Consider the following 25,438-nt stretch of genomic DNA (forward strand, 5'->3'; position numbering starts at 1 on the left):
TTTCATCATGTATTGTGTAGTTGGTTCACGTTTCTCGTTTCTTGTAACATCTCCTCCTTCGATGGAGTTTAAACTATTTTAATATAATTGATGGTTTACAAAAAAACGAAACAATTCAATATCTTTGAAAAAGTAATTAAAACCGTTTATATAGTTGTAGGATTAATGATTATCGTCTAGAATCTCCAAATGATTGCCGGTTTATGAGTCAAATTTTTAATCAACTTAATTGCTAAAGACAATTATAAGTTTCCTTAGTTTATCTAAATTTTAAAAGACATTGATGCATAGGCTATATACAACATGTAGAGAGTGAGAAGGTTACTATCTCAGGAGAATCAAAGAAAAAGGTAAAGATCTCTTGAAATCTTGATTGGTCTCTTCTCTATGATATCAAGAGAATATGACTCCAAATGACTTGTCCCTAAATTGGGTTCCACTACTACCTCCTTCACTCACCAACTACATAATCCTGCCAAAAAATTCACCATCCCAAAATCAAAATTACTGTTCAATTTTGGTTTTGTTTGTTAATCAAAACAATAAATATATAATAAATAAATTACCATCTAATATAATCAAATTTTAGTTTTCAATTGATAACACACATATTGCTATTGTTTTTAATATAATTATATAAAACAATTACCATTTAAGAAAATCTGAAATCCCATATAAATATATAAAAACGCGTAATTTGCATTTTCGTCTAAAAATACAGATGAAAATAATAACTATGTAATCGTTTATTTACATAATAAAAAAAATTACGTATACAAAATATAAGAAATTGTAAAAATAAGATAATATTTAGTTATAAAAAATTAATATTTAATCTTTTTTTTGTCATCTAATATTTAATCTTTCCCAAAATATATTCACTTACCTATATTTTGTTTATTAGAAGTAATAAGTATAAATTAATAATAAAATTTAATCAAATTTAAAAGACTTGTCATTCTGTTAATTAACGGTATAATCAAACACTCTGATCCGTTCCATTAAACTTAAAAATGACATTTTTCGATTTCCTTCGGTTCCTCCGCTTCCCTTCTCTGTCACTGTCTCTCTCTCTCAAATCTCAACTCACATCACTCAGCTTCATCTCTCTCACAAGCATACAAACACACAAAAACTTAGCGTTTCCCAAACGTTGTTTCCGATCTCTGCGTTTCCCGTTCGCGTTTTCCGACAATGATGGCTCTCCAAGCCGCCACTTCCATGTTCTGTTTCTCCGGTCCAACTCTCCGATCAAACTCACTCACTTCGAGCCGTCGTAGTATCTCCATCAAAGCCTCTTCTTCAAAACTCTCGAATTCACGATCTAATCTCCTCAAAGGTTTTAACTTTATAACACCCAAATTCTCATAAATCTCTTACAAAGAAACAAAAACAGAACTGTTCTTGAACCATTGTTAGATTAGATCTATCCATGTCTTAAAACCCTAAGAACTGTTCTTAGATTGGTTAATAAATCTAATTGGTGCTTATTAGTTCTTTAATTATCTCCTAAACATATTGAAAAATCTGTTCTTTATCTGAGAAATTGTCAAAATTCTGGATTTTGGATATGTTCTGATTGATACATGTAACATATTGTGTTCTTGATTTTAAAAGGAAGAGCATTGTCTAGTAGTGATGGTTCAACACAAGAGTCACCTGATGTGGTTTGTTTTGGGGAAATGCTGATTGATTTTGTACCAACGACTAGTGGGCTTTCATTAGCCGATGCACCGGCTTTTAAAAAGGCTCCAGGTGGTGCACCTGCTAATGTAGCTGTTGGTATAGCTCGTCTTGGTGGTTCTTCAGCTTTCATTGGGAAGGTAATGACATAAATGTGTGTTCTTTGGTTCATTATGTCTTTAAAGATTTGGTAACATTTTGAAACTGTTGTGTACAGGTTGGTGAAGATGAGTTTGGTTACATGCTTGCGAGTATTTTGAAAGATAACAATGTGAATAATGAAGGTATGAGGTTTGATCCTGGAGCTAGAACTGCTTTAGCTTTTGTGACATTGACTAGTGAAGGTGAAAGGGAGTTTATGTTTTATCGAAACCCGAGTGCTGATATGTTGTTAGAAGAGTCTGAGCTTGATCTTGATTTGATTAAAAAGGTATAGTAATGAATGAACTTTGATGAACTGCAAAAACATGTAACAACCATATCTTCTCATTTGAGTGTCCTTGTGACAGGCGAAGATATTTCATTACGGTTCGATTAGTCTTATCACAGAACCGTGCAAGTCTGCACATATAGCTGCTGCAAAGGCTGCTAAGGAAGCTGGTGTTCTTCTTTCCTATGATCCAAACCTTAGGCTACCATTGTGGCCTTCTCCAGACAATGCTAGAGATGAGATTTTGAGTATTTGGGACACTGCTGATATTATAAAGGTTATCTTTATAGGATACATTTGGATATGTTATCTTTCTCTTTACATTTGGATATAATTTTGTTTTCTATGTTCTGAACAAATGTTATCAAGATAAGTGAAGAGGAGATCGTCTTTCTAACGAAAGGAGAAGATCCATATGATGATAATGTCGTCCGCAAGTTGTTTCATCCTAAGCTTAAACTACTCCTTGTCACTGAAGGCCCTGAAGGCTGTCGGTACTACACCAAGGTCTGAGCAGTCCCTCTCTTCCTTCTGAGAAGTCTCATACTTAAGGTTTAATGGCGGGTTTTATTACCGCAACGTTAGAACATACCACTTAAAGTTCTTTTCCAATGTACAGGATTTTAATGGGAGAGTGCATGGATTGAAGGTGGATGTAGTGGACACAACAGGTGCTGGGGATGCATTTGTTGCCGGGATACTTTCACAACTAGCCAATGATCTGTCCTTGCTTCAGGTAATGTCATTAGTCATTTTAGACTAGATGGTAGTAGTTTGGTTAGAGAACAGTTAGTGAGGGCTAGATTTACAAGGCTGTCTAGGAAATTTGGTAGAGAGTAAAGAGTAGAGAGCCTCATATTAAGATGTTCATGACAACAAGAACACATAAGCTGAGAAAACCGAACTGTTTTCAGGACGAAGAACGACTGAAAGAGGCTTTAATGTTTGCGAATGCTTGCGGGGCGTTAACCGTTAAACAGAGAGGCGCAATCCCGGCCCTTCCCACGAAAGAAGCTGTACATGAGGCTCTACTCCAATCTGTTGTTTAAACATTCAGTAACACCACCAAAGAAACAGATTTTGCAGGTTTGCATTTTGTTGTTGTAAAATTGTTGTATAATGTAACTTTGTATTCTAGTAGCTGTAGAGGTAATAAGTCTTTGAAATAATTTCATAGTTCTTGAGCCAAGCACTTGAATCTCTCTAATGGGCCTCGGTACACCTCATTTCAAAGCCCATATAGATATGATAAAAATCAGTAAACTTAGAGATGACCCAAAACTATAAAGACTGAACTACCAAAATGTCACGAAACGTCGAGAAAGATCAAGACGCTTCTAAAGACCAAAACAATCTGCATTTCTCTAGAAAACTCTTCTTCACTCATATTTAAATCCATCAAACCTTAAATCAAGAAATCACAAAACAAAGAATCAAGAAAACAAACACAAAACCAACAACTAACAATGGATTTTGGAAGGTTTCCAATAATCTCAATCCTCGAAGACATGTTCGAAGTCCACGAAGATCACAACAACGAGAAGAGCCGTAACAATCCATCAAGAACCTACGTGCGAGACGCAAAGGCAATGGCAGCTACACCAGTTGATGTCATCGAGCATCCGAACGCGTATGCATTCGTCTTTGACATGCCTGGAATCAAAGGAGATGAGATCAAGGTTCAAGTAGAGAACGAGAACGTTCTTGTGGTGAGTGGAGATAGACAAAGAGAGAACAAAGAAGGTGTGAAGTACGTGAGGATGGAGAGAAGAATGGGTAAGTTTATGAGGAAGTTTCAGTTACCTGACAATGCAGATTTGGACAAGATCTCTGCTGTTTGTCATGATGGTGTGTTGGAAGTGACTGTTCCGAAACTTCCTCCTCCTGAGCCTAAGAAGCCAAAGACTATTCAAGTTCAAGTTTCTTGAATTTTTTCAAGATTGTGTTTGTGTGTTACCTCTGTTTTTAACTTTTGAGTTTGAATGTAATCGGAGTATGAAATAAAAGTTTTATCTTGTTCTCCTTGTTGGATTTTCGAATCAACCAAGTTATTAAATGAGTAAGTTCTAAAACAATCTATGAGGTAGAACATTCCTAGATATATTAATCTCGATTTTGGGTTTATATGAGTAGTAACAAAATTTGTTCATGGGAATGTGAATATATAATTTGGATCCATCTCTCTTGTACATCGTAATAGTATCTATCATAGTTCAATGTGAAATTAGAATACATTTTGGCTTAAGAGTATGTTCCAATGTTTATAGTTTTGATACTTGCGATCAGTGGATGCGGTAAATAGAGTGATTCATGCTAAAATTTGTTAATTATAGACTAGTTTTAATTTACCTCTTATCTGAAAATGTTGATTGAATTGATGTTCTAATTGTGTATTATATTTGAGTAGAATATGTAATTCGTGATTTTTAGGATTTTGAAAAAAAATTAGGTACTATGCCGGAAACGATGATAAAAGATAAGTAAAATTGGCTGATGTGATGTATTACTAATTTTTTTTTCCATTGATAATTTATTATTTTTGAATTTTTTTTTTAATTTGTATTTATAATATGCTGTTATTGTTGATTATTTTCCTAACTAATTTTTTTGACATATATTAATTGATAAATTGTCAGGTGAGAATTTTGGAAAATTTGTATCTCATTTTTTTACTAAAGATCTCATCAAATTTTTATTATGGTTTGTTAACATTATATTTTCAATTTAGAGTGATCAATTTTTAACTGGTAGTATACTCTTTTAAAATAAACTCACATATATATATGTCAAATTAGGTAAAGTTACCCACATTCGAAGCAGAATACGGGGGGCATATGGTAGAGTTCATGATCTCATATGATAGGTTTTGGGTGAATTTTTTATTCGGAGACTGACAGACTAAAAAAAGTAGTAACATCTTTGAAGATATAACTATTTTTTTTTTTTTTGGTAGATAATACTAAATCCTACTTCTACATTTAAGAGATAGTTATGATCCATATGAGTTGTCAATAAAATCTTCTATTTTAGCTGCGTGTACGCATTGTGTACTGATTAACATTTATTCATTTTTCATTAGCTAACATAACTCTTTTCAAAATCTTTGTAATTTGATATTCTCTATTTTACCACTTTGGTATCCTTGATATATAGTTTTTCTTTTAAAATTAATTGTTGCATATCCGTATGCATAAGATTATTTTGTATTTTACTATTTGTTTTCTTTTCTTGAAATGCAGAGGTAAATAGATTCTCTCTTCTTATGCTTATTCTTATGCTTATGCTTCTCCTTTTCTTATTTTTTTGCTTAAAATATCGAATTTATGATCTTATCTAGGTTTTGGTTTAGAGGTTAAATTTTTTTGGTTAAGTAGATCCGAAGCTATCATGCTCTTTTATTGCGGTCAAAGTTGAAGCTAGAGTTTATATTTCAGTTATTTGTTCTTTGGTGTAAATACTATTTTATTTCAAAATCTGTTAACTGGCTTATAAAAATTTGCATGAGTTTGTAATTTATTTTGGCTAAACGAATTAATCAAAAATGAATTGGTTCATTTCGAAATTAATTCCCTTAAATTTTATAGCCTATAATAATGTGCTTCTGAATCAAACCAAATCAGTTTCTTCAAATCCTATTTGGTAGAATTTTGAAGTAGAAAAAAAAAACTTAATAAATCGAACCATTAAAACAAAATGTCCAAGACTACACAAAACCGATGAATTGTTAAATATGGTTCCCAAGAAATGACTAATTGTATCCTCAATAGCATTTACAATAAGCTTATCTATGCTAATATCAGTAAGATGGGTTGAAGGATTTCTCACCAGACCTAATTAACGTCTAAGCAAATAAAGTAAAGACAAACATAAATAAGAAAAAAAAAAAAAAAAAAACAAAGCAATCAAACAAAGGCAAATATAGTTGATGAAGCATGGATTATTGAGTATGCAAGAAAAATAGAATGTTAGGTGAATGATCATAATACTTATCACTATAGGCTAAAATCTCGATAAAATGCTGCTTAATATATTATATATATATTATCAATATTGATCATTTAGTCCCATGCAGCTTTGAACTTGTTTTTGCTAAAACTAAAATTATCTAATTTGCTTGTTAAGCATTTTGCCTTTACTCTATACGTCGTCTTAATAATTTGATTAACTCTCTCCCATGACTAAGTCTTCGATTCTCATTTCTCAACCGTACTTTAAAACTTCTAAGGACCACTGCATTTTCATTTTTGTTTTAATATATCATTAGAAAATTCTTCATTCGAAAATAAAATAAATATATACCAATTGTAGAATTTACATACTTAAGTAAGATTCTTCATCTCAGAGTCAAAAACAAGCCTAAGTTGTGAAAGAAGAGGAGCAATGGCAATGGCAATGGCAATGAAGAAAACAAAATCAGCTTCACTTCTTCTAAGTTTGCTTCTAATACTTCTGTCTCTATCCTTTCAGGATACAGTCATGGGAGCTAGACTCCATTACCACGGTTAGTATCTCTTTACTTCTATAAGTTTGTTACATAAAAGTTTTAGTAATCCAAACAATAAACAATAAAATATTATTTTTATTCTAATTTTCGATATGTTGAAAACAGTGTTTACTTACCAAATATTTAATATTAATAATGACTCTAAAAATAAGTTTATGAAAGTATTCTAATTAATTTTGAGTTTTATATTAAATGAATTCTAAATATTCATATACTTAAGAATTCACGATTTTCATTCCGTAATTGTTAAGGAATAAAATTAGCATTACCATTAATGTTATTTCATATTTTATTTTATTTTTAAAAAATTGGGATTATATAAATCAACTGATAAATTTAAGTAAAATAATTCAGTTCCAAAAAATACAAACCTGTGGTACAAAAATACTTTTTTTTTTTTTACCATTTCTTTAGTGGAATTTTAGATATTATATTTGGGAACTTCATTGTTAGTTTTGATCACATAGTTTTAATTTTTATTTGCATCTCATATATTTTGTTTTTCACATATTCCATTCTTGTGCATCAAGGTCCTCCCTTTTATCGTACAAGATACACTCCTCCATCTCCATCGTGTGGAAGTGGCATCAAAATTAATGAGGTTCACGATGCACCAAAGAGGTTGTGTAGACACCCTAAACGAAAAAGACCATCTACCCCAAATCCTTGACTTCACTCTCTCGTAAGAGTTTGAAAATCTTATAAAGACAAATCTCTAATAAACTTATAATGATCATATATATATTTCTCTAGTTGTTTGTTCTATATAGTCTTTAAGCTACTATACTTGCGTAAAGTAATTGTATTTCTCGAAGTTGATTTGTGGGTTGTTTTGGTCATTGAAGCTTCATTCTAAATATATATGTCAAGTTATGATTATAATTTATAATATTGACCTAGTCACGTAAAGTATAATTCAATTTTTCTTTATTTTATGATAATGAACCATACCGGAAGAACTGGATCTCTCAAAAGCCAAACCGGTAGAACGAAAATCTAAACCGGGTTTCTCAATAAACATTTACATATGTGTATATGATATCTACACGTACGTACCATCTTCTTGTAGTTTGGTAACATGTTACATTCACTGAAAAAGATATTCATCATCTTCAAATTCGGGTACTCCGAGCATTGCAAGAGCAAGATGACTCTTCATCTCGGATCTTGTCCGTTGAAACTGTGGATAACAGTCCATTATACCTGGAAGATTTGATTTCTTCCGGCTTGAAAACGTCCTTTGCTCTATCCCTTCACTGCTTTTTAGGATTGATAGTATCTCCTGCATCCCCGGTCTTCGCGCTTCCTCATTGATCACACAGGCCGCTGCAGCTCGAATCATACGCTCCATCGAAGGTGTTTTTTTTCTTGTACATTTCAGCCTTGGATCTAGCAACTCCTCTATAGCTTCAATACCTCTATGTAACAACGGTTTTGCCTACACAAAAACATAAAAAAACCAAGTAGAAGTGAAGTAGATGCAAATTAGATGCCTTAAACTGCATTTGACCATCATGTTTTGTCATAAACCGTTTACAGTTTAACAAGAATTTGTAGCTCAACCAAGCTTGACCAAAACCCAAATTTAGAAGGTCGAGTCACAAATTAGAATTATCCATTTCTTGGTTGGAAATTAGAATCCCCTTTCCATTTTTAGAATAAGGGACTTGTAGAATCTAAGAAGCTACAACTAACAAAAGTCAATGGGTTGGTTAACTAGCTAGTAGTTAACTAAGAATAAGATAAAGACTTTACCCAAACTACCAAATTTTCTTCACCAGATGGTCTTCTTGGTTCAATTGGTTTTCGACCAGTTATAAGCTCGAGCAACACAACCCCAAACGCGTAAACATCGGTCTTGTCAGATATCTTGCCGTGTTGGAAGTACTCAGGAGCTAGATAGCTACAAGAAGTTTCCAAATTGTTATAAGCTCTTAGATATATCCATAAACATGAGTACATGACCATCAAAAGGTTTATTTCGAATTAGATACCCGAAAGTTCCTTTCACGGTCTTACAGAGGAAATGAACCGAAGGTGCAGCGGTCCAAGTCGCCAGCCCAAAATCACACAACTAAAAGAGAACTCAAAATGAATACATAACACACTTATGCTGATAAATTACCAAACAAATGGTTCAAAGTCTACTTACCTTTGGAATTTTGTTTGAGGAAAGAAGAATATTTGAGGGTTTGATGTCTCTATGCACAACACATTGTTCCGTGCCATTATGTAAATAGGCTATGGCATCTGCAATACCTAAGGCAACTTTGTACCTTGTTGACCAAGGCAGACACAAAGGGCTCTTCCTACCTTTCTTCTTCTTTTTATCTAATTTGAAACCAAGTTAAACCCGTGAATCTATACAAAACTTGCAATCCAATGATAAAGAAAGAGAGGAGTTGTCGTAATTACCATGCAAAAAGCGTTCGAGGCTACCACCAGAGACATACTTGTACACCAAGAAAAGCCCTTGATCAGGATCGATACAAAACCCTAGCAGAGGAACAACATTAGGGCTATGAAGAGAGCTTGCAATCATCAACTCTCTGCAAAACGACTTTGGAGATTCTTTATCTTTCTTATCAAGTCTTTTGATTGCCACGGCTTTACGCCAAATCCCGATTCTTCCCTTAAACACACAGCTACAAGCTCCTCTTCCCAACACCCTTCCTAACCAATTTCAACACAGAAAAAAATGTATTTTAACATATCAAATTACTAATAACAAAGGCATATTCAAGGACTAGTCTTACGTTTTGAGAAACTGCGTGTGGCGGCAAGGAGTTCACTGTAACTGAACCTGACCAAAGTATTGGTTGCCGGAGAAATACTCTTCTCCAATGAAACAACTCTAGACAAATTCATCTCATTTGACGATTCTCCTCTCTCATTCTCCATAGTCACAAAGAGAACCGTCTCTGAACCTTCCAACACCGGGAAATCCCGATAAGACGATAAAGGTTGCTCCTTCTTCATCTTCTCCAGCTCCACTTGCGAGAAAAGACTAAACCTAAATGAAGACTGCAAAGAATGTGGCTCTGAGTCTACAAGCTTTGGCTCTGTTTCCGCCAAAAGCCAAGCTTTATTCTCATCCTCACGAGAGCTGGTTTGAGGAGGACGGAAACAATCAAGAACCATTCTTTTCAAATGGGTTTTGCTTTCTTGATCGTTTTCAAGAGGATTTGTATTTGTATTGCGTTGATTTAACATAAAAACCCATTCTAAAGAAAATGAAAAAGCAGAAAGAAAGTGACAAAGACCAATTCTTTTTTAAAATTTTGAAATGTGAAAAAGTGAGGTCTTTGGATCGTCAATGTATTGGTGTGATGTTTTGAGCACGAAAAAGAGGTGGGAAAAAAATAAAATAAAAATTGTGAAAGAATTAATTTTTTTTTTTGAATAATTGTTAGGATCATCACAGTTGGAGGATATAATTGGGGTGTGATTTAATTATTTGAAATATTGTTAGAATGATTAATTCATAATTTAATATAAGAAGATTAGTTGGTAAAGTTGTTGTTTAAATTGCTCAAAAGATAGACAAGACCATAGCCAACGACCACAAGAGAGGTTTCTTTTGTGTGAAAGAAATTGGAGACGTTGATGTCTTTATATTGATGTGAGGAGTTAATGATCTTTATAGCGATTCTACATCATAGTAATATACTTAGAGGAATCGATAGAGAAAGATACCAACAAGCTTGATTAAGAAATCTTACCTTTTATAGTAAAGAAAAGTACTTTATGTATATCATCCATGTAGGAAGTAACAACAATTAAAAACTCCAATATGAAAAGGTTATGTGTGCCACAATATGACAATCTTTGATATGATCGTTTGATTTTTGTGAAATTTTCTTGTTTCTATATATCATCACTTATATTTTTAAATTAGTGTTAGGTTAAGAAGAGTTTTAGGGTTCTTCTAATAGATCAATGGAAAGACGACGATCATGTAGACAAAATCGATCAGGCCACTAAAATCAGATTGGATAGAGGATTTGAGAATATTATAGGAACTTGATCGACTGCAGCATGCTCGACTCACTCACACTACCTCAATCCAATAGTAAAGTTTTATTGATTACGTATTTTTATCAATAACTAATTTGATGTATTTTATATAGAATATAATTTTTCTTTTATTTAATCAGTTTGAGTGCTTAAACTATGTCACAAATTGTACAAATCTCTATATTTGGCTGATTTTAAATACGACCATACATGCGATAAAGAATTGCCTTGTACTAAGCTTGTACCAAATTGCAAACATAATACTATTTCAAATTTTTGTGATTTAAGCTGTTTTAGATGTAGTTTTAGTATGATGATAGTGATTTGTCCTCCTATAGATATGGATATGAAAATTGGATAATGTCTTTTATATATATAATCTAAATTCTGACAGTATTATTTATGTATGAGTGGTAGCTACTTTTGAGGGAGAGGAAAGGAGATGGGAGGATAGGGAGCGAGAGATACAAATTCATTTCAAATTTATTTTAAAATTGCAGAAACAAATTTGCACAAACCAAAATTATCTAATTTTGGTTAATGAAAGGCAATAGAGTGAATTATTAACTAAGAAAAAGGATAACTATAATTTAGTATAATTAATTTAAAATAGAGACCCTCTCAAATATGTTAGTTTGTATATTTTTTTGAATTTTTATTCTTTTCTTTTTTTGTTTGTTTTGCTAATATAAATGTAAAATATAGATGTAAAAAATACATATAAAAATACAACAATCTCACAATCAGTGTTAGCAATGATATATCTATATATATCATGAAACTAATTCAAGTAAGTTAGTAGGATACATATTTTTCGATAAAAAAAGAAATATTACACAATTTATCTACCTTCGACAAACAGATTTTGTTAACATTCATTCAACAAGATAGAAGATTACAAAGTTCCAAAGCAAAGATGGCGAAACGAAAAGATAGATAGTTCTACATCATATCCAAAGAAATGTGGAGACATGAGCAATATCCAAACCACATACGAGACTCATGTAAGTCAAAACCATATTCATGAATAGTTCAAAGGTGAATTGCCCTTATAAAAAGACATTGGGACGATAGTTGAGATAGCCTTTCCATCCACGGTAGCTAGTTGGTTGCTAGTTATGAAGTCTCTTTTAGTGTTGCTAGTTATGAAGTCTCTTCTCGGAAAATGAAATCACATATCGATAGTTCGGTGGCTCTTTTAGTGTTGGCTCTAGCAAGTTGAAGATGAGTGATAGAGATTCTCAACACTGGTGAACCAAAGCTTCACCGACGCCAGAAATTGTAGCCGGAATGAGGTACACGATATAAGATATTAGTGCAAGGGAGAATACTAGTATTGTTATTTTGTATTAGACTGTCTAATTTAAAACAATTTATCTCATTATAAGTTACATTAAAATCCATTTTACTTTTATAACATTACAAGTATAGAATAAGTTTCGGCTTCTTATTAATTTTACAGATTAAACCGTTTATCTCACTATCATAGTTTTTTTTAGGCTTTTGAGATTGGAGGGCTTTGTTGTCTGTTGTCTGTATATCTTGGTCAGTCCATAAGGTTTTTAATTAAAAATGAATTATGCTTAAGTATATCTGTATATATATGTTTGTTCTTCAACAGATTAACATATTAACTCAATAGGACGTAAAAATTATAATATAGATGTAAGATATAATTATAAAAAATTACATGATTTAGACAGTTAAATTGATAATTTTTTACACCATGGTAAAAAATGATTTAGAGATCTAGTTATAATAACTTAAACCGATTAATTTTAACAATTTTTTTGAGAAAACATGACCATCTTAGGGTTCGAGTTCCAGTGTACACAAGAAGAAGACTGTTACCATGTTTGGGTCGGTTCCTAACTCAAAGAAGGTCTGCTCAAATATCACATAAGTTTATAAGTTTGATCTAAAAAGATATTAACGTCGAAGATAAAGTAAAATACAACTAATATATATTACTCTTAACTCGACGTGTCGGCTAAAGAAAATGAAACTAAGAAGTAGCTTCATATGAAAAAAAGTTGAATCATCAAAATTTAAAAATAAACAATAAAAATGAATCATCGAAACAATTGATAATATTAAAATTTTGATCATATATGGGAATCAAAAAAAGACGTGTAGATTAGCGCAAGATACGGCGATGCTTTTGCTTCAATGTTCTTTGCTTAATTAATAAAAATATATTTTTTGGGGTTATAAGAAGTCTCATGTCCCATTAATTTCACCTTACTGCCAGCTAACAATCCCGATGAGTTTACTCATAAATATTGTAATAACAACACTTTGATTTACGTTCATTCAATTTTTATACTTATATCACTACTTCAAAAAGATAATGATGTTATATGATATGATGAATCAGATCCATATTTTTGATTTTTTTTCCCCCGACATCTTGATTTTTTTTGCATGCCAAGTTTTCAAACAAATCACTATATATATACTATGAAAATAACTTAATTAATGATAACTTTTGTTTACACTAGTTTTATAAGTGGGTTTAGTTTGGATTATTGTTACATATTGGTGAATACTCGATCCAATTGATTAACACACTTAACAAGGTTGTCCTAAAGAATAAAAGTTAAAAGAAAACTACTATTTTGACCCCGATTAAAAAACTACTATTTAAAAAAAAAAAAATGTAAAAGTTATTCGAAACATACATTTTTACAACTAATGCAACATTTGTTTATACGGTTTGCAATTTAGAAATTCAAAAGATTAAGAAAATATAAGCTTAGTTAATTTTCGCTCTTTTTTGAGGTAATAAAGCATCATACAACATGTAAATCAGGTTTTATTAAAAAAAAAAACGTATGGGTTAGAATGATTCATCTATTAGCAAAGTGATTATTTACAAGTGTTATGTATTGTCAATCGACAAAATTTTAGAGTATTTTCCATAAAAGATAATTTGAACATTAGACTAAAATATATATCATGATCTTAACATAATTAAACAGAGAGAAATGTAACTATCCATACAAAAAAAAAGTGAAAACATTACAAGGATTTGAGACAATGACTACAAAACTACGTACCAACACGTTTAGTAAGTTAGTAAACCCATGAACTATACGTTTTAGGCATGCTAGTGTTAGCTAGTCCAATATTGCAAGTTAAGGAAAAATGTACATAAAATATATGTCTAGCTAGCTAGAGTTCTATGCATTAATGACTTAGGAGCTTTAAATTGATAAGATTAAAAATATTGAGTTCGATCTTATATGTGCCAGCTTATTTTTCTAATCAATTTAATCAAACTCAATAAAACTTTTTAAAAAGAATTAAGAAATCTTTAGAATACGTCACCAGCTTAAATAAAATATTAGACTTAACCACTTATATAAACCTTTATCATAACATAACTACACAACAAACATTGTCTCCCTTTGCTTACCAATAGACAAAACCTTAAAGCCACTTCTCATCAACAAGAAACACACAGAAAAAACCCTAACCAAACAAAACCACTCTTTCAAACTTATTTAGTGTCTAATGGCACTTGTTAATGACCACCCTAACGAGCCTAACTACATGGCAAAACAAAACTCTTCCTCGTCCGAAGATCTCTCCTCGCCGGGATTGGATCAGCCAGAGACAGCTTATGCCGGTGGAGGAGGAGGAGGAGGCTCGGCTTCAAGTAGTAGCACAATGAATTCAGATCATCAACAACATCAAGGGTTTGTGTTTTACCAATCCGGCGAAGATCATCATCACAACTCTTTGATGGATTTCAACGGGTCATCATTTCTTAACTTCGATCATCATGAGACCTTTCCTCCTCCAGCCATAAGCTGTGGTGGTAGTAGCGGCGCCAGTGGCTTCTCCTTCTTGGAGGGCAATAACATGAGCTATGGCTTCACAAATTGGAATCAACATCATATGGATATTATTAGCCCTAGATCCACAGAAACTCCTCAAGGCCAAAAAGATTGGTTATATTCTGATTCAACTGTTGTAACCACTGGCTCTAGACATGAGTCTATGTCGCCTAAATCCGCTGGAAACAAACGTTCTCACACGGTAATTACATATATCAAACCCTTTGTGAGTATTTTTCATAAAAGATATTAATCAAAGATCGTTGATATATGTTGTGAATTATGTATATATAGGGAGAGAGCACACAACCATCGAAGAAACCTAGTAACGGCGTGAACGGGAAGGCCAAGCCTAAGCCATCAACTTCACCTAAAGATCCACAAAGCCTAGCAGCCAAGGTTTGCTTTCTTGAGATTTTACATTCATTAAAATAAAATTTAATCTCCTAAATCATACTTATAGTATACATGTTTTATTTTGTTCAGAATCGACGAGAAAGGATTAGTGAACGTCTCAAGATATTACAAGAACTTGTACCCAATGGCACCAAGGTACATACACATCCATATTATAAATATATAATATAACAACTTCATAAAAATTATTTATTCTGAACTATATGTGTTATTTCATTCTTCCAGGTTGATTTGGTGACGATGCTAGAGAAAGCTATTAGCTATGTCAAGTTCCTTCAAGTACAAGTAAAGGTATATTAATTATGACAAACATCCCTCAAAATATCTCTACAAGATTGATTTTTATCATATTTATATAAACATGTTTAGTGAATTTTACGTAACATATTGATATAACCTAACCTAATTTTAATAGGTACTTGCGACCGATGAGTTTTGGCCAGCACAAGGAGGAAAAGCTCCAGACATATCTCAAGTTAAAGACGCCATTGATGCTATCCTCTCGTCATCACAACGAGACAGGACTAATTCGAATCTGATCACCAATTAATGAAGAGTTTTAATCATTACTTAATTATGTCTCGACATTAATTACGTACGTTGTAATAATATCGGGGGAAAACAATGATTCTCTCTCGATTAAAATCCCACGTAAATTTTTTTAATATCCGATCCAAAAGACTATGTAATGTTTTTGAATTATGTGAAAATATATCAAGAAGTTCTTAATGCATAGTAGCTAGTATCATATTAACGAAGAGAAGACAAGAGACATTGAATTCACCGATGATCGTCAGTCCGATATTGGTCCACACGAGGATGGAATCTTTAAATTAGTAAATAATACATAAACAAAAAAATTATTTTATTTTATTTTTTTGTATTGTGTGTGAAGTCTATGGAATACAGATATAGTAATGGAATTTAAACTCTAAGAAATGAATGATAAAATTCTACACTTTTGGATTTTTCGTTAGCTATCAGTTTCAAAGAATCTATCTGTTTTGTCACCTTTCTATAGTCTATTTAAACTCTGGCTTTAGTAGTGTTTTTGATGCGACATGTCTTTATTTTTTTTAATCCCACAAAAGTTTTCACATTCATTTTCTAGTTCAAGAATGTGAATATATCACTTTGTTTTAGTACAAGTTTTGTCATATATGAGTTCTGTATTAGGATCAATTCTGGTCAGTTGGTTAAGTCCGGTTTATTATCTTGGTTTAGTGATTAATGTTGGTTCAAGATTGAGATTAGGCATTGTATATAAGCCAAAGTATAGTTTAGAATTAGTTAAACTTTGTAACAAACATTTTTAGCTGATTAATAAAGTTTTGAGCTCGTTCGTCTCTCCTCCGTCATCTCTCTATTATTCCGATTAATCGAAGTTTGAATATTCTGACTTTGGGAATTCTTTTTGTGTTTCAAATTCTTAAATTCTTGATTTGTATTTTAAAATTTTAAGTTTTGATAGTATTAAAAATAGGGTTTCATGTAAAAGAAGTATATAATAATAATTAAAAAGAAAGATAAAAATAAAATTCAAAATTTATTGGCAAGTTAATTAACGTGCACAATAGCATATATTTAATCAATTATAGGATAACCATACACTAATACACATCAGCACCTTTATTGTAGAAGAATCAATTTCTTCTAATTAACATAAACTTAAAACTATATATTAATTGATTGGACGACATACCTAAGATCTCGATTTAGCCACCCATGTCAGCATGTGTCCTTTGGGAAAGATTAGGGATACGTGTTCGATTAATTTATTTTACATTATTTTGATATTTTTCCTTTGAGCTGATAATTTTATAATGTAAGACCAACATTATAAAATTAATTAACTACATGATTAGCCACATGGATAATCCCACTTTAAGCGCTGTACTTGTATTTATGTACTTACGAGCTTCATTTAAGTCAATAAGACAAACGAAGTTATTGGAAAGTTCAATAATTTATTTATTTTATTAATCTTTTACATGATTCCATATTTATCTTATTACTAAACTAGTATTGTGTAGACAGTTGAATGGATGGTAAATGAAAACATATTTTCATTGCAAATGAGCTCTAATAGAAGTAAAATATAGAAACTACTATCAGTTTATAAACATTCTATTCTAAAAAATACTTTTTATTAAAATTGTGTTAACAAAATGAAATTAATGAACTTTAACTTAACTAACAATAAAGATCATATAAAAATCCAAAATAACTAAGTAAATTATGTATTTTATCAGGGAAATTCTCAAAAATTCCATTAAAATGAGTTTTTGTTTGAAAAATACCATCATTAGGTTTTTCCAAAAATACTGCTAAAACATTTTTCCGTAAATCCACAAAACTTAAACTAAACTTTAAATTTCAAAACTAAATCTCTAAACCCTAAACAACAAATTATAAAAACTAATGCTGATGCACATATCTTTAACGAAAACAAATTGATGGTTGTTTTCATGTTATAAGGCCAACCAAAAGTTAATTTCTCATACTTGACAAAAATAAGACTTTCACGTATGACACAAACTTAATTTAATTTATAATTAACTGTTTTCTAAGGTGTTATATATAATAGAATTTATAAGATTATGCATATCATATAGAACATTATAACGTCAGAATTTTTTTTCCTAAACACATTTTTTTTTTTTCGTTTGCATCTCAATTTTGTATTATGAATGAAATGGACCAAATGGTATTTGTACTGATGCACATATCTTTAAGGCCAACCAATAGTTGATTTCTCATACTTGACAAAAATAAAACATTCACGTATGACATAAACTTATTTTGATTTATAATTAACTGTTTTCTAAGGTGTTATATAATTTATAAGATTATGCATTTCATATAGAACGTTTTAACGTCACACTATGTTTTTTTTTCTTCTTACTGGATATTCTAAACCGTTTTTAAATTTCGATCCTCACTGTTCACAACTCAAATTATGGTAATCATTTAGAAGGTGGATACCAAAAAAACTGCTAGAATTTAATGGTAAGGTATTTTCTTATTGATATTTTCTAGTTTCGAGAGCTTGATCTTGTTGACTCCGGCCTTAATATCGTACTGATACATAATTATACACTTAGAAATAAACACAATTATTAACTTATAATTTTTATAAGAAGAATCTATCTACGTCATCAGTATGATCATTTTTTGAGGATATACCTTTGAAGATCCTCCTTGTATAATGGTTAATAATTCCCTCTTTTATTGTTTGCATGTCTCCATAATTAAGAACATGAAATTTCCATTTGCTATTTTCAAATAATCGTCATAAATGCCACTGTTTTACATCCATTGTTTAATTACTCGATAATTATTTGTTGTATTATACCCGATTTTTGATGGTTTTATATATGAAAGTATGATGCTTAACAATAAAAACAATATGTGATATGTAATATGACAAGCTATGTTGTCATGACAGTTGTCCCATGAATGATTTTGTTAACCATTGATTAGGTTTGACTAGAGAGACAAAAGTTGTGTTTTGTTCGAAATAAAGAGTTTTGTTTTCTTTAAGTTAGTTACACGTACAGTTCGATCAAATCATTCCAATGCATTTTAAGTATTTTGCAAGAAACTAAAAATATCTCTTAATTAGGTCTATAAAGTTTTTCTCTAGGGTTTTCATTTTTTATTTATTGGGTAATGGAATAGTTTCTAAATCCATATTAATTCTTAAAGTAGGAGTATATATATATCTCCATATTACTATTAGAGGGGTTCTTAGTTCAATCATATCTACTATGAACACTAATAAGAAACAATTACTAAAGTACAAATAACTTATATTGTTAATCATTGTGAAAAATTAAACAAAGATAAAAATGCACATGCTTCAATTTAAAAACCGAATATAATCATATGTATAAATATATTTACAAAACTGTACCTCCCCCAAGTCGTATCCTACATATCGAATCACATACAATTGTGTCATTAAGAGAATGGCAGGCTGGATTTTGTTATCATAAAGTATGTTTATTATATGATTAATATAAATACAGGAGGATCCACGTGCACTGAGATTTTATTATTACAACGTGAGGTTCTTGATTATACTACAAAATTTCTTGTAATTTTGTCACTTATAATCCTAACTTTGGTTTAGCTAGCTTCTTAACTCGTTTTTTATAGTGATTTTAGAATAAAACAAATCATAAATTCATTTTAACCTTGATGTGGATTATTAAGCTTTCTTAATATTCCTATTATTGAAGTTATTATTATCTGTCTCATTGAATACACTCTAGATAAGTCACTTGGCCAGTATTGCAATTTCTCTAAATTCAAAGTTAAAAACTATGAGGGGACCATTATGCATATAATTAGTATCATTTTCAAGTTTATAAAATTATATTTTCACATGGCTAATCACATAACAAGTAATGATCATAATGTATGTTAATAACTTAATGGTTTCGATTAATGTGAATGGTCCAAACATTTTTATTTCTTTCTGTAGTTATTGTCATTAAGATCATTTATAGTTCCCGATTCCATTTATGAAGATTTCTCAACTTCTCTACTTATACCTGTTTCCGCATACTTAATCCCACCTATTTAAATTGAAAATTTTCTTGTATAATTTGATTTTTTAATTCTACAAAAGATTACTAATTGTTCAACAGATTAGATCTAGTGATCCGAAAAAGATACTACTTCAATTAGGTTCAAAAGAAAAACAAAAAATATTCACAAAATTTTATAAAATAGTTCAAGTTGCATTTTATCATTTTAGACAACACGCATTGGTTACTCAAGTTGACCTTTCTAAGTCATTCATTCAAGTTTCGACCAATATTAGAATATGTTTGGAAATCTACTACTTGGTTAATCAAACCACATTAATAGGTCAAGTACAGATTTCTAGAATTAGCCCCTCAATGATGGGAATCTCTATCCTTACACTTGCAATTGGACATAAACTTAGATATTTTATAAATGTATCTTGATGATGGTAAAGGAAAGCATTTTACTACTATCCTACATCATAATTCATAACACTATATATAAACTATTACATCATGTAGTCTACATCTAAAAAAAGATGATCACTCTAGCTAATGCTCATTCTATTTTTCATTTTATGTTTTTTTTAAATAATGTTAAATTATATTCTAACGTTTTTATAACTAGCGCAACATGAAATTTAAAACATGATCGCTAAAAGACACAATTTAATTCTTAAAATCTAGTTTCAAACCAAATTTGTAAACCTTTGTCATAACGCCTATCTCCCATAACCCGAATTGACGAGAGTCGGTTTCGCACTTGTCTATCAATCCAGCCGATAATTTTTTTTGGTAAGAATCCAGCGGATAAGTTGAGCTGCTGTGTTAGAGGATTTTATTTTACGTTTAATCTGTATATACCTATATTGTACGAAGATCTTTTTATATATTTTGTACTTACTCATTTTCTTGGGAAAAAATGAATTTAAACATATTATTTTCAAAAAACACTAGATGGAAAGGGACTGACATAAAAAAAATAACAACGAGCATATCGACATTTTATCAGTTAATTACATTGAATCAGTAAACTAAGAAATAGTATAATCCAAGTCATATATATAATCAATTTATGATGATTCATGTTTAAAGATATGCTACGTAGATTTAAGATCAAAGTTTGAATCTTTTAATCAAGTTTGTCATTGAATATGCTTTTAGTCGTAAGAATATCTAATTTTTTCTTTTTCTTTTACATCCTCTTGATATTAGTTTTGGTTGGGGGTCTACTAATTTATATAGAAAAATAGAGGCCAAATTGATTATGTAATCAATACTTCTCATACCATAAAGAACACATCATAATATATCTATGAACTGAACAAGGATTGCCGAAATTTAGGTATAGAGTTATATGTAAGAGAACGTGGCTAGCAAAAACTCTTATGGGAAAGAAGAGACATGTGGTTTGTCTTTTTCTGGCTTAACACTTGCGCGTGGACCAACGAAATCTTTCTTCAACCTTCTTTTGTAGACTTAGTTCGACTCAGGGCGGCTCAACGGTAGCCAAAAAACAACAAATCATGGGCCCTGTTCACAAGTTGAATTATATAATTTCTAACTACATGTTAACTCAAAGATGTGTTCATATATATATATATATATATATATATATTTGGACTTCGCACATATGCTTAGTTTGATTTCACGATAAGTTTGTTGGTAAATCTAGTTTAGTAGTAAGGTCATCCTCATTGTATGGGCTCTTAAGAAAAATCTTTATATAAGGATTTTTTTTCACAAATCTTAAAGTAAAATTTGTGTAAAGACTATGCAATGAGGATAGTCTAATGAATACAGCATCTAATTCACTTGGCTAGATCCACCAATTATAGTGTTCGGAAATAACTATATTTTCTTAGTAAGTTAGTAATTAGTATTTATAATTTGTAGACGAAATTTATCGATAGTAGTAAACAAAGTAATTCTTTTTATCGATGTCAACAAAAAAAAAAGAGTAAGATTTTTTATCGATATCAAAATGTTATTAATATATAATTACGTTGAATAATTTTATAAAAAAAAAAATTGATTGTAAATTGTTGCATATTGTTATCTGTCGTAGACCCGAAGAATAAAGCACTCAAAGATGCAAAAACATGAATTTCAGAAGTGAACGTTTACTCTATTATAGGTAACTTTGTTCGGACAGTCTTTATAAGCTTAAACAACCTCATGAACTAATGATATATATAGTTTATTCTTGTCTTTTTTTTTTTTTTGCGTCCTTGCTTTGGTAGAGAGACTAGCATGCAGCAAATATTCGAAAATGCGACGTTGGTAGCTAGAGATCGAATAGGACAAATAAATACTTTATTATATGGTACTATATATGGATATTGGCTTATACATTCCGTAAAGTTCAATGTACTAATTATAAGAACTACGTGATTCCCATGCATATATATCCATGCATGTGTACATAATTTAAATATAAATGTGTTCCCTCAATGTCAAAGGGAGACAGATATATAAACACGTAAGAGTTCGTATATGAATGTGTTCCCCAATGTGCACATGGACGATCCCTTATAAACCGGACTTCATACTTTCTCCAATTTACTTCACTTTAAAGTTTAGATCTTATATCAAAAAGAAAAGAAAAAGTAGTGTAACTAATGTTTTGATATAAACGAATTGTATAATGATGCATGATGACGATCCTATATATATATATATATATATTGATTGATTGTTTTATTGAAGTGAATTGGTTTTATAAGAACCAGTAGAAATAAAAATCAAATAACACTAATTTTGTTTAGTAGATCAAATATATATATATATATATATATATGTTTTAACTGTCAAAATTAATTCATTATTTTTAACGTAATTAGCATCGTTTTTTTATGTAAATATTTTATGTAAGTGAATACATTAATTATTTAAATAATATAATTTTATAAATTGTAACAATATGTAAAAGTGATACAACGTGATCAGTATTAATAAAGTGATGCAACACAAATTAACAATATACATCAATTATATGTTAAGTTATATTTTTGATATAAAAAATTAATAAATACCTCAAATTTGTATCATTTAATTATTTGATGCAATTTAACTATGCAAAATAACATTTTTGGTAGTGCAAGATCAGTACTTTGAAAGTAGTTGATTAAAGAAAAAAAGAGGGTTCCAAGTGATGAACAGATTATATAATTTGGAGGCAAGATGGTGCACAATGAAGAAGCTACATTTGCGTGCTATATCTTTTATAAAGGTATAGTCCTTCAGCTCTTAATTTGGTTTTCAACTCAGGGTGAGGTTCATCAATTTCATGGTGAGATTCTTCAACATGAAAGTGATGATCTGTATCAATATTAATGAAGTGCTGCAACACAAATCAACATTAACATCTAATTGATGTTAAATTGTAGTTTGGGTATCAATTATTAATAAAATAATTCAAATTAGTATCAATTTAGTTTTTCTATGCAATTAATGTGATGCGATAGAACTTTTTTTTTGTAGTGATAGATATAAACAATGTTTTCACATTGCAAAATTACTATACATTTAAACATCTCTACAAAATTCAATTATTTTTAAATACATTTTTCAATTAAAAATTAGTTAAGTATTAAGTTAGATTGAGATTGACTTGATTGGTGGAGCTAAAACTAATAAACTATGAGAGAAACGAAAACAAAACAATAAAACAAATAAACATTAAAAGCAAGATAACGGTGTGAAACATGCATGCACAATATCTTTAGAGAAGAGATTGGCCTTAACTTGAAATCTATGCATGTGTCTCTCTTGACTTTTGACTCTTAAGAATTTGAAGTACTTCGTATAGTATGCGTACTTCCTCTGCATTATACTTTGTATTTTAACTACGGAGTTTAAGTACTTGTCAATTCTTTTATATATATATATATATATATACACGTAGGTACCTCTAGATAAGGGATTTGTAGTTTGAATGCATTTGCTAATTATAAAAATCAAAATGAATATTTTACTACTATTATATCTGAAAATACTTTATAATTCATATATAAATATATAATCTAGATGCTTGAATACCTTATTTCATTAGTATATAGTTTTTAAGAACATATTTGTCAGCTAAACAGAATATCTCTAAACTAATACGTGACCTGTGAAGGCTGTGTGACCAATAATAGCCTTATAATGTTTTTTTTTTTTTTTTTTTTTTTTTTTTTTTTTTTTTGTGAATTTGGTGCGATTGGATTAATTAAGGTAAATAAGTTCAGTATGGTGACCAAAAAAAAAAAGGTTCAGTATCTCTTGGGCCTTTTATCTTACTTTTAATTTAAGCCCATACCTCTAGGGTAAATATAGCAATTCATCAAACCCAATAATATGTCGAAGCCCATGCAAGTGGGAGGTTATATAATTCATATAATCCACAGAAATCAAATGAACACACTAGAAGAACCACACGAAACCAAAAAATATGATAGCTAGCTTCTAAAAGCAAACCCCAAAAAATGTTTTCATGCATGTACGTTTGATTCTCGTTATAATTATGTCAAGAGAATACGTGCAATGATAATAGTAACAGGCAAATTAAAAGAGTTCTGAAACCATGATGGTCCTTAATTATAAGTAGTTGTTAGCACACAAAGCATTTTACCGCAATAATGAAAACACTTTCACTTTCGTGTATAGAGAGAAACCTCTAGTTTGGATTATGATCTTATTTATTCAATTCATTTGGGAAGCATTGTAAGAAAACATTTCGTGGCCAGTCATCATCACAACTTAATTATACTTAATCTCTCTGCAACTAATATGTTTAAGAAAATATGCATCTAATATATATATAGCTAGGCAAAATATATATATTAAAGAAGATCATTCACAAGTAATATTACTGGTACAAAATCACATTAAGACTTCATTAACATAATTATATAAATAAAATATATTGTTTACTAAAACACTAACTATTTTACAAGAAAAATGCCTCCTAAATTCTACATGTCCTAATCTATGGCTTCAGTTGTTAGTATTGAAGACCCACGGCGACGGATCATGTTCATTTTACCGGAGGAAGGTTGTGAGCTTTGTGACATTTTTCGACACCAAATTCAAACCCTTGATCAGAGACTTGGCTATCAAAGTCCAAAGGTCCTTGATGCTTCTCATATTATAACCTTAAGTTCCAGTACTACTAAATATCTCCAAGGATAATGGAAGCTCAGAGACACCACTTCCCTTATAAGGTCCCCATCTTAGTGTCATGGTGTGATTATGCTTTATGATATGAATCAAAAAAGTTGTCTAATATGGACCCAATCACCAAGATAAAATGCAGCCCATCCACCAATGACTTGATCTTGACAATGAGGATAATCATAAACCAAGCCAAACCCACGTGATAGGCCCCAACCATAGTGTGCATCACTTAATGGTTCATCGTGACATAGTTTATTTTTTCTTTCACATAGTCTTTTGTCTATGAACTTAAGTCAAATATTATGTATTTGAATATAATAATGGTACTTGGGTAGGATAGGCTTTGCTTAGCAAATCTAGTGGGAGGGTGGTGCACCTAAAGCACTCTAAATACCATATCTTTCCTTCTTCCTCTTTAGTGGGGAAAGAGAATATTGATTTTTCCACCCATAAAAAAGGCAAAGAGAGTTGAAATGTTAATGATGAATACATACAAACAAAATTCATAGTTTATAGTTTTGGAATGTTTTAGTAGATAGATAGATGACAAAACATTATGAGCATTGGTCTAATTTGGGAAACTAGGGTATTTTTGTTATTCTACATGCATCTCTCTCTTACACCTAATTTTTGCAAAGTCACTAAAAAGTCATAATATGAAGAAAAGGGTGTACTAGTTAAATTCAGAAATTGTGTGAAAGTGTTGTTTTAAAAGTTATTGGCTAAGGAGTTAATAATATCTTCGTCATGCATGATGATTAAGTTCTTGAATATATATTGTTAAATATCGTGAATTTCAGTGTATTTAGATTCTCATGCAATTTGAATAGTGAGTGTGTTAATTGTTATG

General features: G+C 30.7%; 5 protein-coding genes across 5 annotated transcripts; 4 read left to right on the top strand and 1 right to left on the bottom strand.

Moving 5' to 3' along the window:
• Positions 1–1,064: 1,064 nt before the first annotated feature.
• LOC17894575 (probable fructokinase-6, chloroplastic) lies at positions 1,065–3,302 on the top strand. The gene is made up of 7 exons (XM_006302328.2): positions 1,065–1,339; positions 1,618–1,823; positions 1,901–2,113; positions 2,193–2,390; positions 2,483–2,620; positions 2,733–2,849; positions 3,028–3,302. Exons 1-7 carry the CDS (start codon positions 1,195–1,197, stop codon positions 3,160–3,162), a joined length of 1,152 nt encoding a protein of 383 aa, XP_006302390.1. The 5' UTR covers positions 1,065–1,194; the 3' UTR covers positions 3,163–3,302.
• Positions 3,303–3,555: 253 nt separating this feature from the next.
• On the top strand, positions 3,556–4,101 carry LOC17896605 (17.6 kDa class II heat shock protein). The gene has a single exon (XM_006301623.2). It carries the CDS (start codon positions 3,580–3,582, stop codon positions 4,039–4,041), a length of 462 nt encoding a protein of 153 aa, XP_006301685.1. The 5' UTR covers positions 3,556–3,579; the 3' UTR covers positions 4,042–4,101.
• A 2,398-nt stretch (positions 4,102–6,499) lies between these two features.
• LOC111832161 lies at positions 6,500–7,287 on the top strand. The gene is made up of 2 exons (XM_023788508.1): positions 6,500–6,614; positions 7,148–7,287. Exons 1-2 carry the CDS (start codon positions 6,500–6,502, stop codon positions 7,285–7,287), a joined length of 255 nt encoding a protein of 84 aa, XP_023644276.1.
• Positions 7,288–7,590: 303 nt separating this feature from the next.
• Positions 7,591–9,958, bottom strand: LOC17895099 (probable serine/threonine-protein kinase PBL7). The gene is made up of 6 exons (XM_023787592.1): positions 9,374–9,958; positions 9,033–9,290; positions 8,770–8,948; positions 8,612–8,691; positions 8,373–8,520; positions 7,591–8,055 (listed from the first exon to the last, which is right to left on the bottom strand). The coding sequence occupies exons 1-6, from the start codon at positions 9,828–9,830 to the stop codon at positions 7,705–7,707; spliced, it is 1,473 nt and encodes a 490-aa protein (XP_023643360.1). The 5' UTR covers positions 9,831–9,958; the 3' UTR covers positions 7,591–7,704.
• Positions 9,959–14,058: 4,100 nt separating this feature from the next.
• LOC17895364 (transcription factor bHLH83) lies at positions 14,059–15,582 on the top strand. Its single transcript, XM_006300880.2, has 5 exons — positions 14,059–14,678; positions 14,771–14,875; positions 14,963–15,028; positions 15,119–15,184; positions 15,309–15,582. Exons 1-5 carry the CDS (start codon positions 14,151–14,153, stop codon positions 15,441–15,443), a joined length of 900 nt encoding a protein of 299 aa, XP_006300942.1. The 5' UTR covers positions 14,059–14,150; the 3' UTR covers positions 15,444–15,582.
• The last annotated feature ends 9,856 nt before the right edge of the window (positions 15,583–25,438 follow it).

This window comes from Capsella rubella, unplaced genomic scaffold (assembly GCF_000375325.1).
Source record: "Capsella rubella cultivar Monte Gargano unplaced genomic scaffold, Caprub1_0 scaffold_2, whole genome shotgun sequence".
NCBI lineage: Eukaryota > Viridiplantae > Streptophyta > Magnoliopsida > Brassicales > Brassicaceae > Capsella > Capsella rubella.